The 12,585-nt window shown below is 34.2% G+C and overlaps 3 protein-coding genes across 4 annotated transcripts; 2 read left to right on the top strand and 1 right to left on the bottom strand.

Moving 5' to 3' along the window:
- Nucleotides 1-93: 93 nt before the first annotated feature.
- Nucleotides 94-2,448, bottom strand: LOC126855669 (serine/threonine-protein phosphatase 2A regulatory subunit B'' subunit gamma-like). Its single transcript, XM_050603527.1, has 6 exons — nucleotides 2,314-2,448; nucleotides 1,697-2,211; nucleotides 1,258-1,583; nucleotides 962-1,175; nucleotides 755-882; nucleotides 94-665 (listed from the first exon to the last, which is right to left on the bottom strand). The coding sequence occupies exons 1-6, from the start codon at nucleotides 2,381-2,383 to the stop codon at nucleotides 554-556; spliced, it is 1,365 nt and encodes a 454-aa protein (XP_050459484.1). The 5' UTR covers nucleotides 2,384-2,448; the 3' UTR covers nucleotides 94-553.
- LOC126855660 (ER degradation-enhancing alpha-mannosidase-like protein 2) lies at nucleotides 2,445-5,241 on the top strand. 2 transcript variants are annotated; one of them, XM_050603507.1, is made up of 2 exons: nucleotides 2,445-2,748; nucleotides 2,817-5,241. In XM_050603507.1, the coding sequence occupies exon 2, from the start codon at nucleotides 2,911-2,913 to the stop codon at nucleotides 4,879-4,881; it is 1,971 nt and encodes a 656-aa protein (XP_050459464.1). In that variant the 5' UTR covers nucleotides 2,445-2,748; nucleotides 2,817-2,910; the 3' UTR covers nucleotides 4,882-5,241. The 2 variants fall into 2 exon arrangements, with proteins under 2 accessions (XP_050459464.1, XP_050459463.1); XM_050603506.1 differs by having other exon boundaries at nucleotides 2,445-5,241.
- A 225-nt stretch (nucleotides 5,242-5,466) lies between these two features.
- Nucleotides 5,467-7,950, top strand: LOC126855666 (CXXC-type zinc finger protein 1-like). The gene is made up of 6 exons (XM_050603521.1): nucleotides 5,467-5,549; nucleotides 5,773-5,894; nucleotides 6,005-6,095; nucleotides 6,163-6,383; nucleotides 6,475-7,051; nucleotides 7,338-7,950. The coding sequence occupies exons 1-6, from the start codon at nucleotides 5,520-5,522 to the stop codon at nucleotides 7,839-7,841; spliced, it is 1,545 nt and encodes a 514-aa protein (XP_050459478.1). The 5' UTR covers nucleotides 5,467-5,519; the 3' UTR covers nucleotides 7,842-7,950.
- Nucleotides 7,951-12,585: the final 4,635 nt, after the last annotated feature.

Below are 12,585 nucleotides of genomic sequence, written 5' to 3'. Positions count from 1 at the left end.
ATATATGCAGTTTTTTTTATAAAAATACCTGCAATTGATAACGAAATGTGTGTTTTAACTTAACTCTTTTATTAAAATCTGATTTTTGGAGGAAACATTTTGTCCACACTTAATAGTACTTTTTTAATACGATACTGAAACGACCCCACATTCGCTTTAACGAATGATTTGAAATGGCGCTATTTGATTGGTCCGTGAAGAACCAATGTTTACACATAGCTATATATAAATTATAAATTTAAAAATTCAAATTTTTTTACGCGCTTAAATTTGCATTTAATGTCCGAAAACAAACATTTAATATAAAAATAAATATGTTGGATTAAAAAATAAACTAAGAGGTACACAATCGTCACATAACAGTTGAATTATCTTGGTCATTTTTCTGAATTTTTCAAATTATAAATTATAAAATAGAAAAATTTTATTGATTATAAAATAAATTATAACAAATATAGTTTTAATTACATACATACAGTATGTCAATACATAAAGTTATCTATTATCCCCGTGGAATATTTATATCATATTTTGGGATAGTGTTCTTTTTTCGTCATACATGCGATGATTCATCCCCGGTATCAGCTGCCATGGCCTCACGATTTTCATATGCCCAAAAACCATGGAATTCGATTAAAATACTGACCATCGTATCACCTTGCCCACTTGCAATCATAATATTTTATAATTTAGTTAATAATATATTGATGAAATATATTTTCTATATCATATATTATATTACAATATTTCATACCAAGATAGTAAATCCTGCAACGTAATTTTACATGGATCTGCTGGCTTGACCATGTCAAATATCTCATCTTTAACGTCATCAAAACTAACAGGTTCTTGACCATGCATTGTCATCTGTTCTTGTATAGCCTATAAAATGATATCTCTTTTAAAAACTATCAAAACTTGTCGGAAAATATAATTTTAACAAAAAATATATTATACATACTCTAAAAAAATAGTTAAGACAAAATGTATCTAGATAACCACGATTGTTGATATCGAGAATGCGAAACAGATAATGAAGACTCTGAGGTTCATGTCTATTCTCTAATGCTAAAACGAAATCTAAATATGTTTTATAGTCCATCTCTCCTTCATAAGTGAGACATTCTTGAAATATCCGTTCAAGAAAGACACCAGTTAAAGTCCCAGTACCATATCTATATAAATACAATTATATTTTTAATTTAGCTTTGTATATATGCTAGTCTTATACTATACTGCAATTTTTCAGCTTATTACCCAGCAAGTTCTTCTTTATTTAGCATTCCATTATGGTCTCTATCAAGATTGAGATACTGTCCATATACTTTGAGTGCTGAAGGTGCAGAGAACCAATTTGCTTCCTGGAGATCTTTTGGCAGATCCTCATCTCTCAATTCTAAAAGATCGTCTAGAAAACTACACGCCAAAATATCTTGAATGCGGACTCGTCCAGTTCGAAGAGGATCCAAAAAAAATAAAAATTTTCTCACAGCTGTGCATACGTAAAAAGAATGAAAGGACTTTTCAAGACCTTCGAGTTGCGGTAACGTGGGTATCAATTCTAAAATATAGTTTTCCAAATCCTGTATGAATAAATAAATTCAAAATTTAAGAAAGTCTCACAAATAAAAATATAATATAATAGAAGACAACATAATAAAACATATATATATATATATATATTGTAAAAACTTACTGACTCTCTGAGATATCCCTGCCCTGTCACATCATATAAAGAAAGACCGATCCTTGTTTGATGTAACCAGACTTTTCTCATGACATAGTTGAACAATGCCATAATACTAATTCTACCATGTGGATCTCCCTGTTGCAATTTAGCAAAAACAACTGCAGTAAAATACGAACTACATTTTGCTCCTGCCAGCTTACCCACTTTTTTAAAGTCCTCATAATTAATCATCTGTTCATCCCCTGACAACGGTGGACTATGATATTTGTCCAACAAAACCCATAATGCTTTTAGTTCATTATTATCGAGCAATTGCCGAGAGCGCCTTTGCAAGAATAAGGCACGTGTCTCTTCGCGTAACTTTTGTGGTAAAATTTCATCCTCCTTGGGCAACTTGAAATAGAACTTTGGTATAACTTTGTACGTAGTATCATTGTCTTGCGCCTTTACACCTTTCCACTGCTGATACATGCTCCGAAAGTATTCATCCTCTTTTTCCTCATTACTAGACTTTTCATTCGCTGAAACAATACATTACATAGACAGATATAAATACATTCGGTATATTTATATTTCATGTAATAAATAAGTGCAAAATGCTATTTTCATTAGAAAATGCATACATATACGTTTCTTTGCTGAAGCGCAATTTCGTAATAAAGCTTTCAATTCCATATCCATAACAACATCCATTGTATGTTGTTGTGATTCGATTCTTATGATTCTACTGCACCTGCACCTCGATCGCTTGAGGTTACGTTGGGTTATGTATTGCGATTACCCGGGGACAGAATCTCTTTAAATGGTTTAAATGCAGCGGCCGATAATCACCTAACCGTTCTCTTCTTGTTCCTGTGATCGAGCCGGGTATGATAGGGAAATTAAATTTGCATCGCGCGCGCGCGTGCTTTAATTCCACGTATGGAATGAATCGCGATATAGGTTAAACGCTGCGTATGTCCGAGGATAATAAAGTTGTTTTGACTACGTGGCCAATTCGCGTGCGGCTCATGAGCATCATCCCGCGGGATTCATCGTCATCGGAGAGAAGCGGCGATGTACGTCGGTGATAAAAGATAAAAAGCCAGGCAGTCGAGCGATAAAATAAAAGGATGATCCTGTTTAGAACGGGCTCGATTCTGGGTTTCTTGATTCTGGTCAGCGGATTTCGGGAGTACAACAAGAGGGATCTGATTGCTTTGCGCGAGGAGGTTCGGTCCATGTTCGATTACGCTTACTCGGGCTACCTGACGCATGCCTATCCCTACGACGAGCTGCGTTCGTTGAGCTGCGATGGCTTCGACACCTGGGGCAGCTTTTCCTTGACTCTGATCGACGCCCTGGACACACTCGCGGTTATGGGTAATCTTTCCGAATTTCGCCGCGTTGCCGAGTTAATCAGCGCGAGGGAGAACTTCGAGGCCAACATCAACGTGTCCGTGTTCGAGACGAACATCCGGGTGGTCGGTGGGCTGCTGAGTGCACACCTGTTGTCGCGTAGAGCAGGTGTCAAGCTGGAACCAGGTTGGCCCTGCAATGGTCCGTTACTGCGTCTCGCCGAGGATATGGCTAAAAGACTGATTGCGGCCTTTGATACACCTACAGGAATGCCATATGGTACGGTTAATCTCAAATACGGCGTGCCGGAAGGCGAAACCAGCATCACTTGCACCGCTGGCATTGGCACTTTTCTATTGGAATTTGGTACCCTCTCCAGGCTAACGGGAGATCCTCTGTACGAAGAAGTAGCCATGAATGCTATAAAGGCGTTACATTATTATAAATCCAATATTGGTTTAGTCGGCAATCATATAGATGTTCTCACTGGTCATTGGACTGCTCAGGATTCTGGTATAGGCGCAGGAATCGACTCTTATTTTGAGTATCTGGCCAAGGGTACATTACTGTTCCAAGATCCTTCACTGGCTTCGATATTTCAGGAGCACAAGAAGGCCATAGAAAAATATATTCGTCGAGAAGATTGGCATCTATGGGTTTCCATGACTAAGGGTCAAGTGACGTTACCAGTTTTTCAATCCTTGGATGCTTACTGGCCTGGCGTGTTGAGTCTGTTCGGCGAGATTGCAGACGCGATGAAATCCTTGCATAATTATCATCGCGTGTGGAAACAATTCGGATTCACTCCTGAGTTCTACAATATACCGCAGGCTGAGGCGGGTACCAATAGAGAGGGCTATCCCCTGCGACCGGAGCTCATAGAATCCGTTATGTATCTTTACAGAGCTACCAGAGATCCCTGGCTGATCCAAGTGGGAGTGGACATGCTGAGAAGTTTGCAGCACAGCGCCAAAACCACGTGCGGCTACGCGACCATCAACGACGTCCGAGATCATCGCAAAGCAGATAGGATGGAGTCCTTTTTCCTCGCAGAGACTACCAAGTACCTGTACCTTCTCTTCGACACCGATAACTTTATTCATAACAGCGGCTCCGAGGGCGAGATAATCGACACTCAGTGGGGTCGGTGCGTCGTGGATGCTGGCGGATATATCTTCAACACTGAGGCTCATCCAATCGATCCTGGAGCATTATACTGCTGCCGGCCGGTGCGAGAGATCTTTCCGGACAAGAAGCCGGTTCTCAAAAGATTTCTACCGACGCAGAACATGCCAGAGGATAACATCACGCCAAACGATCTTCGCTTCGAGAAGGATGTTACCAAGACGAAAAATCCAGGTGTGCTGCCGATAACGATATCCAAATTGTCCGAAATTAGACACTATGCTGTGAATAAGAAAGAAGGAGCTGTCAATGAGAGTTTTTCATTGTCGAACGCTTCCTCGCCGAGGGATTCTATCGAAGAAAACGCGACAGTCGAGGAAGTGAAGAAATCGAATCAGACCGTTCGGCTTCCAACACAGATTCTCGCACCCTCATCGACGATCTACAAAGCCGACGATAGTGACGGTTCTGATAGTTTTGAATCTCCAATATTATCTAACGGACAGTACTCGACTTCCTCGAGTGCCACGGTCCAAAGTTCTGCTACCCGACAAAATGCAACACCGAGTCCCGTTAAAACCAGATTCGAGCCTCAAATTATGCTGGAGAACATCAGACGTGGAAATCTTTATCCGACAAATGTCACAGCAAGACAGAATTATCAGATCTTATCCTGTCAAGCTCAACCATTCCTGCAACGAATGTCGATCATAGGGGAATTTTTTTAAATAATGCGTAAATAAATCTAAGATGTATAAAAGTTTGTGAATTTGTTATGGCGATTCTTGAACTATTTTTGATTCGCAAGAGAGACTGTTGTTATAAGAACGAAATTTTACACAGTCTTGTTTCGCAAACATATTGTACTTTAATATATTGCTGTGATATACTTGTTGTATAGTTTATAATAAATATAAGATGCAAATGAAAAAAAATCCATTTTTATCAACAATTTGAAAATCTCATATTATTGACTGTTTAATTGTGTCATCTTATATTTTTTCTTTTCTGCTAATTTTTAAGATTGAGTTTGCATTGTTTGATCTATCAAATTTAAATTCTGAAAATAAAAATTTTAGTTTATGCTACCTTTTATCTGATTATATTTTCCTATATATTTTTTCCATATTTTTTTCTACACTGTCAATAGCTTGTAATTTATATATATATATATATATATATATATATATATATATATATATATATATATTATATGTATACAGATATAATTATCATTATCAGATATATATGTAAGTATAATTTCCAACATCAGGTAATATTTATTGTGTCTGTTATATTACCGACAGTATTCTATTCAACATGGCGAATTGTTTGTAGTTTTACCTTTTAGTTCATATGCTTCATTATGGCTGATAAAAGGCAGAATAGTTTATCAGTGAGTATTAAAACATTGTGATTGCAAATTAAATTTAATTTTTGTAAATTGCACTACGAAAATATTATTTATAGAAATAGCAATTGTCCCATTTATTTTATATAAATTTTATATGAGTGCATTTGAAAATAACCTCTTTATTACAAACAAATTATATTTTACGTGTGTATATATATATGTATATATATATAATTAATTTTAATATTATTCTTTAATGTTACAGAAAGAAGAAATAGCCAAGCAGTTTATGCTGCCGGAAAGAAAGAGTAAGATCGCAACGTTATTGAAACAAGACGGTCAAGCATATTGTATTTGTAGAAGCTCGGATAGTTCCCGTTTTATGATGTAAGTAAACTTGTTGAAACGTTGATATTTAAAATTATTGTCATTTAAAATTTCTCTGCACATCTTTATGAGAGACTTTTGATTCTTATTTACATTTTAAATTGTTTCAGAGGATGTGATGCATGCGAGGAATGGTACCATGGTGATTGCATAAACATAACTGAAAAAGATGCAAAACATATTAAACAATTTTTCTGTGTTGTAAGCAAATTTTTTTTACATTTTCAGTCAAAATAATATAAATAAAAAATTAATATAATTATCACAGCGTTGTAGAGAAGAAGATTCAACTTTGATAACACGATACAAACCACGTAAAATTGAGCAAGATGACAGAAAACATAAAAAGTATAAGGAGAAGGAAGGAGGACATCGATACGAGTATGATGCACCTTGGGATCCTAGAATAGAGAAAAAATCTTCCAAGCGTTGTGGGGAATGTACGGGATGTTTACGTACGGAAAATTGTGGGAAATGTGACGCCTGCAGGTGAACTAAAATAAAGAAATAAGTGTGAAACATTATTTACACAATGCTATTTTACTTATGGAATGTTTTGTTGAATTTTACATGTGTATAGACATTTGAAGAAACATGGACCTTCGGTACGATTAAAGGTCAGATGTATCCAACGAACTTGCCGTGTACTGGGAGATCCACTAAAACCTTCCAAAAGTTTTAACAAGGGAACAAAATTGACTAAGAAGCGAAAGAGAGATTCGAGTAATGAAAGAAACGAATATCTGGAACCGCCGCGTCATTGCTATGGACCTGCATGTACGAAGCAATCGCGGCCCGGTAGCAAATACTGCTCCGACGACTGTGGCTTAAAACTAGCGACGAGCAGGATCTATCAGGTGCTACCGCAACGGATACAGGAATGGTCCCTCACTGCATGCATTGCGGAGCAAAATAATAGGCGCGCTCTGGAATCCGTGAGGAAACAGCAACATGATGTTCGTAGAATACTTCAAGAGCTGGAAAAAAGACACGTTGAATTAGATCGTATCGTTGAACGTGCAAAACACGCGATCATCGATCCGCAAGCCGAGGTGGACGATAATGATGATACGGAAAGTAGCATGTATTGTATCACGTGCGGTCACGAAATCCATTCGAGAACTGCCGTTAAACATATGGAAAAATGTTTCAATAAGGTATATATAAAATAATAATATATATTACAGAAAACATCTACACATAATTATCACTTTAATTTAGAACTTTTTAATGAAAATTATAGATTAAAGTTATATAAAAGTTATATATAATAATTATATAAAACACATTATATATAATAGTTATATAAAACAAACTAAAATAGTCATATAAACAAACATCTAATCTATCAATTTATTTTTTGATAAGTCACATGTGATTTATTCTGAAATGATTTTTAATTCCTTTTGAAATAAAAATTAATGCTCTTATATAATCTTGCAGTACGAATCTCAAGCATCTTTCGGCTCAATTTTCAAGACGCGCATTGAGGGTCAAGTGATGTTCTGCGATTTTTATAATCCTGTGAACAGAACCTATTGCAAAAGATTACGTGTTCTCTGCCCGGAGCACTGCAAAGATCCCAAGATTGGCGACAGTGAAGTGTGCGGTTGTCCGTTAGTTACGAATGTGTTCAACGTCACGGGCGAATTTTGTCGCGCGCCTAAGAAGAATTGCGTGAAGCACTACATGTGGGAAAAACTGCGACGTGCGGAGATCGATATGGAGAGGGTGAGGCAATGGCTGAAGATTGATGAACTCGTAGAACAAGAAAGGCAAATACGATCAAATATGGCGACACGAGCCGGTGTATTAGCTCTTATGTTGCATTCTACTTACAATCACGAGTTAATGGAACAGATGACGCAAGAACAGAGCAGGGAACAATTACAGGCGATGGAGGAGGAGCTACAGAGGAGATATGGTTTACGGGATATAAAGGAATAATGTATGAAGCCAATGTGATAGCCTTTCCCTACTTCATATTCTTCATGATTCGACTGCAATATTATATGTTTTAAACCAATTTTATATATAAGAAAACGATCATGGTATACATATATAAATTATATATATATATATATATATATATATATATATATATATATATATATATATCTTAACAATTTTCAATAAATAAAATTGTATGAAACAGCATAAACAGGATACGGGATAAAATTGAAAAGTTATAGCAAGTTTGTGCAACTGTTATAGATGTACACTGTAATGTAATATATATATATATATATATATATATATATATATATATATATATATATATATATATGTACCTGTTAATAATAAGATTAAGACAATTATGCCAATATTGTACATTTAAATCTCATGTCAGTCGGTTTTTTGGTATTTTAAAAATTTGTAACAAGTCTATATATATTTTAATATGCATGTTTATATCTTTTAAAGAAAATATGTTTATTCATATATCGGAAAAGAGAAATACTTTTTGATTCATTTATATATAAAACGAAGAATTTTTCTGAATGATGGTTTATAATAGATGGAGAACTAGTTTTTCTTTTTGGTAATATCGTTATTATTTACATTATGGTATATCGAGAGACGTAGACGTTAGGATCTTTTTTTCACACACTCCGACAATTAATCGTTTCAACAAAAATCATTTATTCACAGGTCATAGCCTCTGCAGATGCAAAATAACACGCCAAACTAGCGATCTATCGCTTAGCTTCGGAAAATAATCGCGCAAAGCGCATAAAATGGACATTGATCCTCTCAGGAGAATCGCCTGTTTCAAATAATTTTCTAAACGCGTTATATAATGCAATATTTAACGAAATCTTTTATTTCGACAACACATTTTTACTCTAAGATTATTATAATCACATAAAAATAATACAATTTCCATGTAAAATGTTTCAGAAGTAATAATAAAAGATTATTTTTCTTTTATCTACAGAAGAATTGAGAGTTTATATAATTAATATGCAAAAATTAGGAACAAATATATCAAATGATAACATCGTAAGCAAATGCATTTGAGATTACAAATTAAGGAATTATATGACATCAAGTTCAAAATAATTATAAAATATTGATATATTATAAATAAAATTGTATTTATTAAAGTATTTTATTTACGCGATTACGATTGAGATATTTGCATAACAATATTATTATGACAGTATCCACATAACAAAATCGTGCAAGTAATCTCAATTATGTGTTGCAGAAAAAAATAGATACAATAAATTGAGACCTATTGAGTTTATATTTTGCAAAATTCGATTGTACCAAATCAAATAAAATTATGCGATTCGCTTTAAAGTATTGGTTAAAACAGGCGATTCACGTGTGCTCGCATGTATGTACACATATATGTACGTGTGCATACGCTAATTAAGAAAAAAAGATGACGAAATAGAACGACTCATTTATCACAGTATTGCATGCAAAGCATGTACGAAATCGCAAATAAGTTAGCATAAAGGCCAAATGGCGACACTACACGCTTTCCTTTCAGAATATATCCAGGGAGATTAGAATTTCCTCTTTCCGTAAAAGTAACGAAATATTCATCTGTTCCCTCGTCCTTTCTACTACTCCTCTCTCTCTCTCTTTCTCACACACATTCTCACTTATACAATTCGACATATTCTTTTTACATTCCATGGCAAGGACTTCGATGACCTTTACATCCATGGTTCATGATAACTTCCTACATATATCTGACAATATCGTTAGTAACAAAATAATAAGCCATCGTGTATGTGTGAATACATCACCTGAGACTGAATCGTGATATATTTTTCGCTTCCTTCGTAACGTTTTTTGAGTTTTTTCTACTCTTCCTTTTGATGTATAACTTTTCTTTTCTCGTACGACGGAGTGTGTCTTAATAATCTCTGTCATTTTTACGAATATTATTAAAAAAAAGTACACGCAAGCAATGTTCAAAGAGTTCGCTGTCTTATCCGAATTGACACAGGCTGGATGGTCTTGGCCTCTCGACGACCTAATGTTAACATTTTTTTTTTTTCTTAACGAAACATTAATATTTTTATAATTAAGCTTCAAAAGGAGGATTGAACCTCTCCGGCTAGTTCTGTGAATGCTTAATACATACAGAGAAACTTATTTTTTAATTGACGCGATGATTAAGATAAATAATTTACACTTAAAGCTTCTCAAAATTTTGGGAAATTCAGTAGAAAAAAAAAAAAATAAATACGATGCCAAATCAATAGAATAAAAACAAGATAAATGAGACAATTAGATATAACTAAAGAAACCTTAGTTATATCTAAAAAATCTAAATGATTTCTTTTTTTCTTTCTCTTTTTGTTTTTTTTTCCGAAGACAACGAACGCTATCAGATGGTTTTGATTTACCATCTCGACAATCTCGCCGCGTTAGATACGATTAAGCAATAATCAGAAATATCACTGCTTATCGTATTTTACATTCGCAAGAGGGAACTTTGGCAACAAACACACTCGCATAAAGTTCTGTAGCTAGACAGCACAGCCTTTTTCACGTGCACACAAATTTTAGCTTCAATATACATGGTTCTTTCTCTCTACTCTCTCTCTCTCTCTCTCTTTCTCTTTCGTTTAATGTTTCTCATTAATATAATAGCGGCACACATTAATAATAATTTTAATGGATATTTTTTTTTGTAGTATTGATGTAATAATATTATGTATATGTATATATCATACAGTATCGTATGTACAATGTGAGAGAAGAATCATTTTATATCGAATAACAAAATGTACAGCGATACGAGATAACATCGAGGTCGTCGTCGTCGAATCGTCTTCTTCGGTATTTTTGCTCCTCGTTTTGTTTTACACGTTCTTCCAGGTTGTCAAGATAATCGGTATCAGTATCTGAGGCAATAAATCTCGCAAAAACATTAATTTTTATGCACATTTACGTGAACGGTTGACAATCGATGCTCGATGCCGACAATCAGAAATGAAATAAAATAAAATAAAAATAAAATTTAAAAAAAAACAGCGCTATCAATGCAAGAACATCCAAAGGCAGGAAGAGATAAGATGCAATAGTAACGTACTCATAATTTGAGCTTTTTTAGCAGAGAATACTTATAAACAAGTTTCGCTACTATGGCGAACTATTTTCCTAAATAAATCGCGATTGAAATAAATATATATGTAGAACAATATGAAAGAAAATAAACATATATTTATTTCTCTTCTCATAAACGCTTATAAACAAAAACAAAGGAGGAGGGGCATATAGATTTTATATATATATATATATATATATATATATATATATATATATATAATGTAATTTCATTTCTTTCTTGTCATCTATTTCAAGTTCTGTTACTCTCAAGCTCGTTGCGCGATTCTTTACATGTCATTTAAAGAAATAAAAGTCGGTCCGCAACGATGTTCACGTGTGCTTCTTGTATGTCCATCAAATGAAAAAATGTGAATTATATGTATATTCTATATGTGCGACACAGGTTAGCATGTAGCTGCCTCCTCACACTCGTTATATACATACACTGTTAAATGGTCCTATTTTCTTTCTTTTCTTCCCCTTGTTTAGTTTTTTCTCCACAAGTACATTTGCACTAGTCTTTGCGAACTCTTATCACTTAGCCATTTGAACAGGTCAATGGCACAGGCTGAGACTGCATCCTGTTACTTTAAGGCGGAGTGGAGCACCTAACTTTTTGAATGTAGTTTTCGCATATCGGATTAAAATAGCTCAAAAAAAAGTATCATCTGTTCTCAGAAGCAACGCAAATTCTTCGATGATTCAGTCAAAGTAATATCGCAAAATACAATCGTCATAGCGTATTGTCGAGTCTCGTGTAAAAAAATAAAAAGAAGAAAAGAAATAGACGCAATTGGCATATCAATCTGTTGAAACATCTATGGGGAAACATATATATATATATATATATATATATATATATATATATATATAGAGGGAAAGAGCACAGAAGAATGCATAGAAAAATTAAAAGAGGACCTATCGAAGAAATAGTTGTTGCGACTTTTTTGGAATGTTAACTTCATTATTAATAAAGAGGCTAAATATGAAATCTCTTGGGGGAAGTGGGAGAGCAGCAGGAAAAGGGAAGAAAACTAAAAGCTTGAGTATGTGTAAGTATCTAGTACCATCAATAACTTTCAAAGATTTGCAAAGCAATTTTGCAAAGCAAGAAATTGAGCTTTAAAAAAATAAAAGAAAAAAAGACACTTAGAAGAAAGAAGATATTTTGTCATGTCGAAATATTTTAGCTGCGATTATATGATTATACTTTTTTCGAGTTACTACTCCGATATGCATTCCATAATGCTTATGTCGTATAATTAGATATTTCTCAATCTCTCGCTTATTTCGAGAGGATTACTCTTAATCCAGTTGCATTATTTCCTATATACTGGACAAAAATGAAATTATTAACAGAGCACAATATCTTTTTTTCGTTTTTACACAATTTTGATATCTTCGCAAAGAAAAAACGATATATAACAAACTCTCTCTTTACCCCAATTCTAATTCATTAATAATAATTAACTCACATTATATAATACTACATACATTACACTTTCATGCCCTTTCATATATACGAAACTTATCTATGATAATTTGTTTTATCATTACCTATATAAAGGCGATAAGTTTCCATGATACTTCATTCATTCGTTTCTTCATGTATGAG

This window comes from Cataglyphis hispanica, chromosome 16 (genome assembly GCF_021464435.1).
Source record: "Cataglyphis hispanica isolate Lineage 1 chromosome 16, ULB_Chis1_1.0, whole genome shotgun sequence".
NCBI lineage: Eukaryota > Metazoa > Arthropoda > Insecta > Hymenoptera > Formicidae > Cataglyphis > Cataglyphis hispanica.
Note: the sequence above shows the minus strand (reverse complement) of the source record. Positions and strands in the feature narration are given on the sequence as shown.

Bases quoted from the DNA above. Each gene is read 5' to 3' on its own strand.
- LOC126855666 (XM_050603521.1), top strand. From the start codon at position 5,520: ATGGCTGATAAAAGGCAGAATAGTTTATCA. The intron at 5,895-6,004 runs GTAAGTAAACTT...AAATTGTTTCAG, and splicing joins GATAGTTCCCGTTTTATGAT to AGGATGTGATGCATGCGAGG. The intron at 6,096-6,162 runs GTAAGCAAATTT...TAATTATCACAG, and splicing joins TTAAACAATTTTTCTGTGTT to CGTTGTAGAGAAGAAGATTC.
- LOC126855669 (XM_050603527.1), bottom strand. From the start codon at position 2,383: ATGGATGTTGTTATGGATATGGAATTGAAAGCTTTATTACGAAATTGC. The intron at 1,584-1,696 runs GTAAGTTTTTAC...TTATTCATACAG, and splicing joins AGGGATATCTCAGAGAGTCA to GATTTGGAAAACTATATTTT. The intron at 666-754 runs GTATGAAATATT...TATGATTGCAAG, and splicing joins TTGCAGGATTTACTATCTTG to TGGGCAAGGTGATACGATGG.
- LOC126855660 (XM_050603506.1), top strand. From the start codon at position 2,803: ATGATCCTGTTTAGAACGGGCTCGATTCTGGGTTTCTTGATTCTGGTC.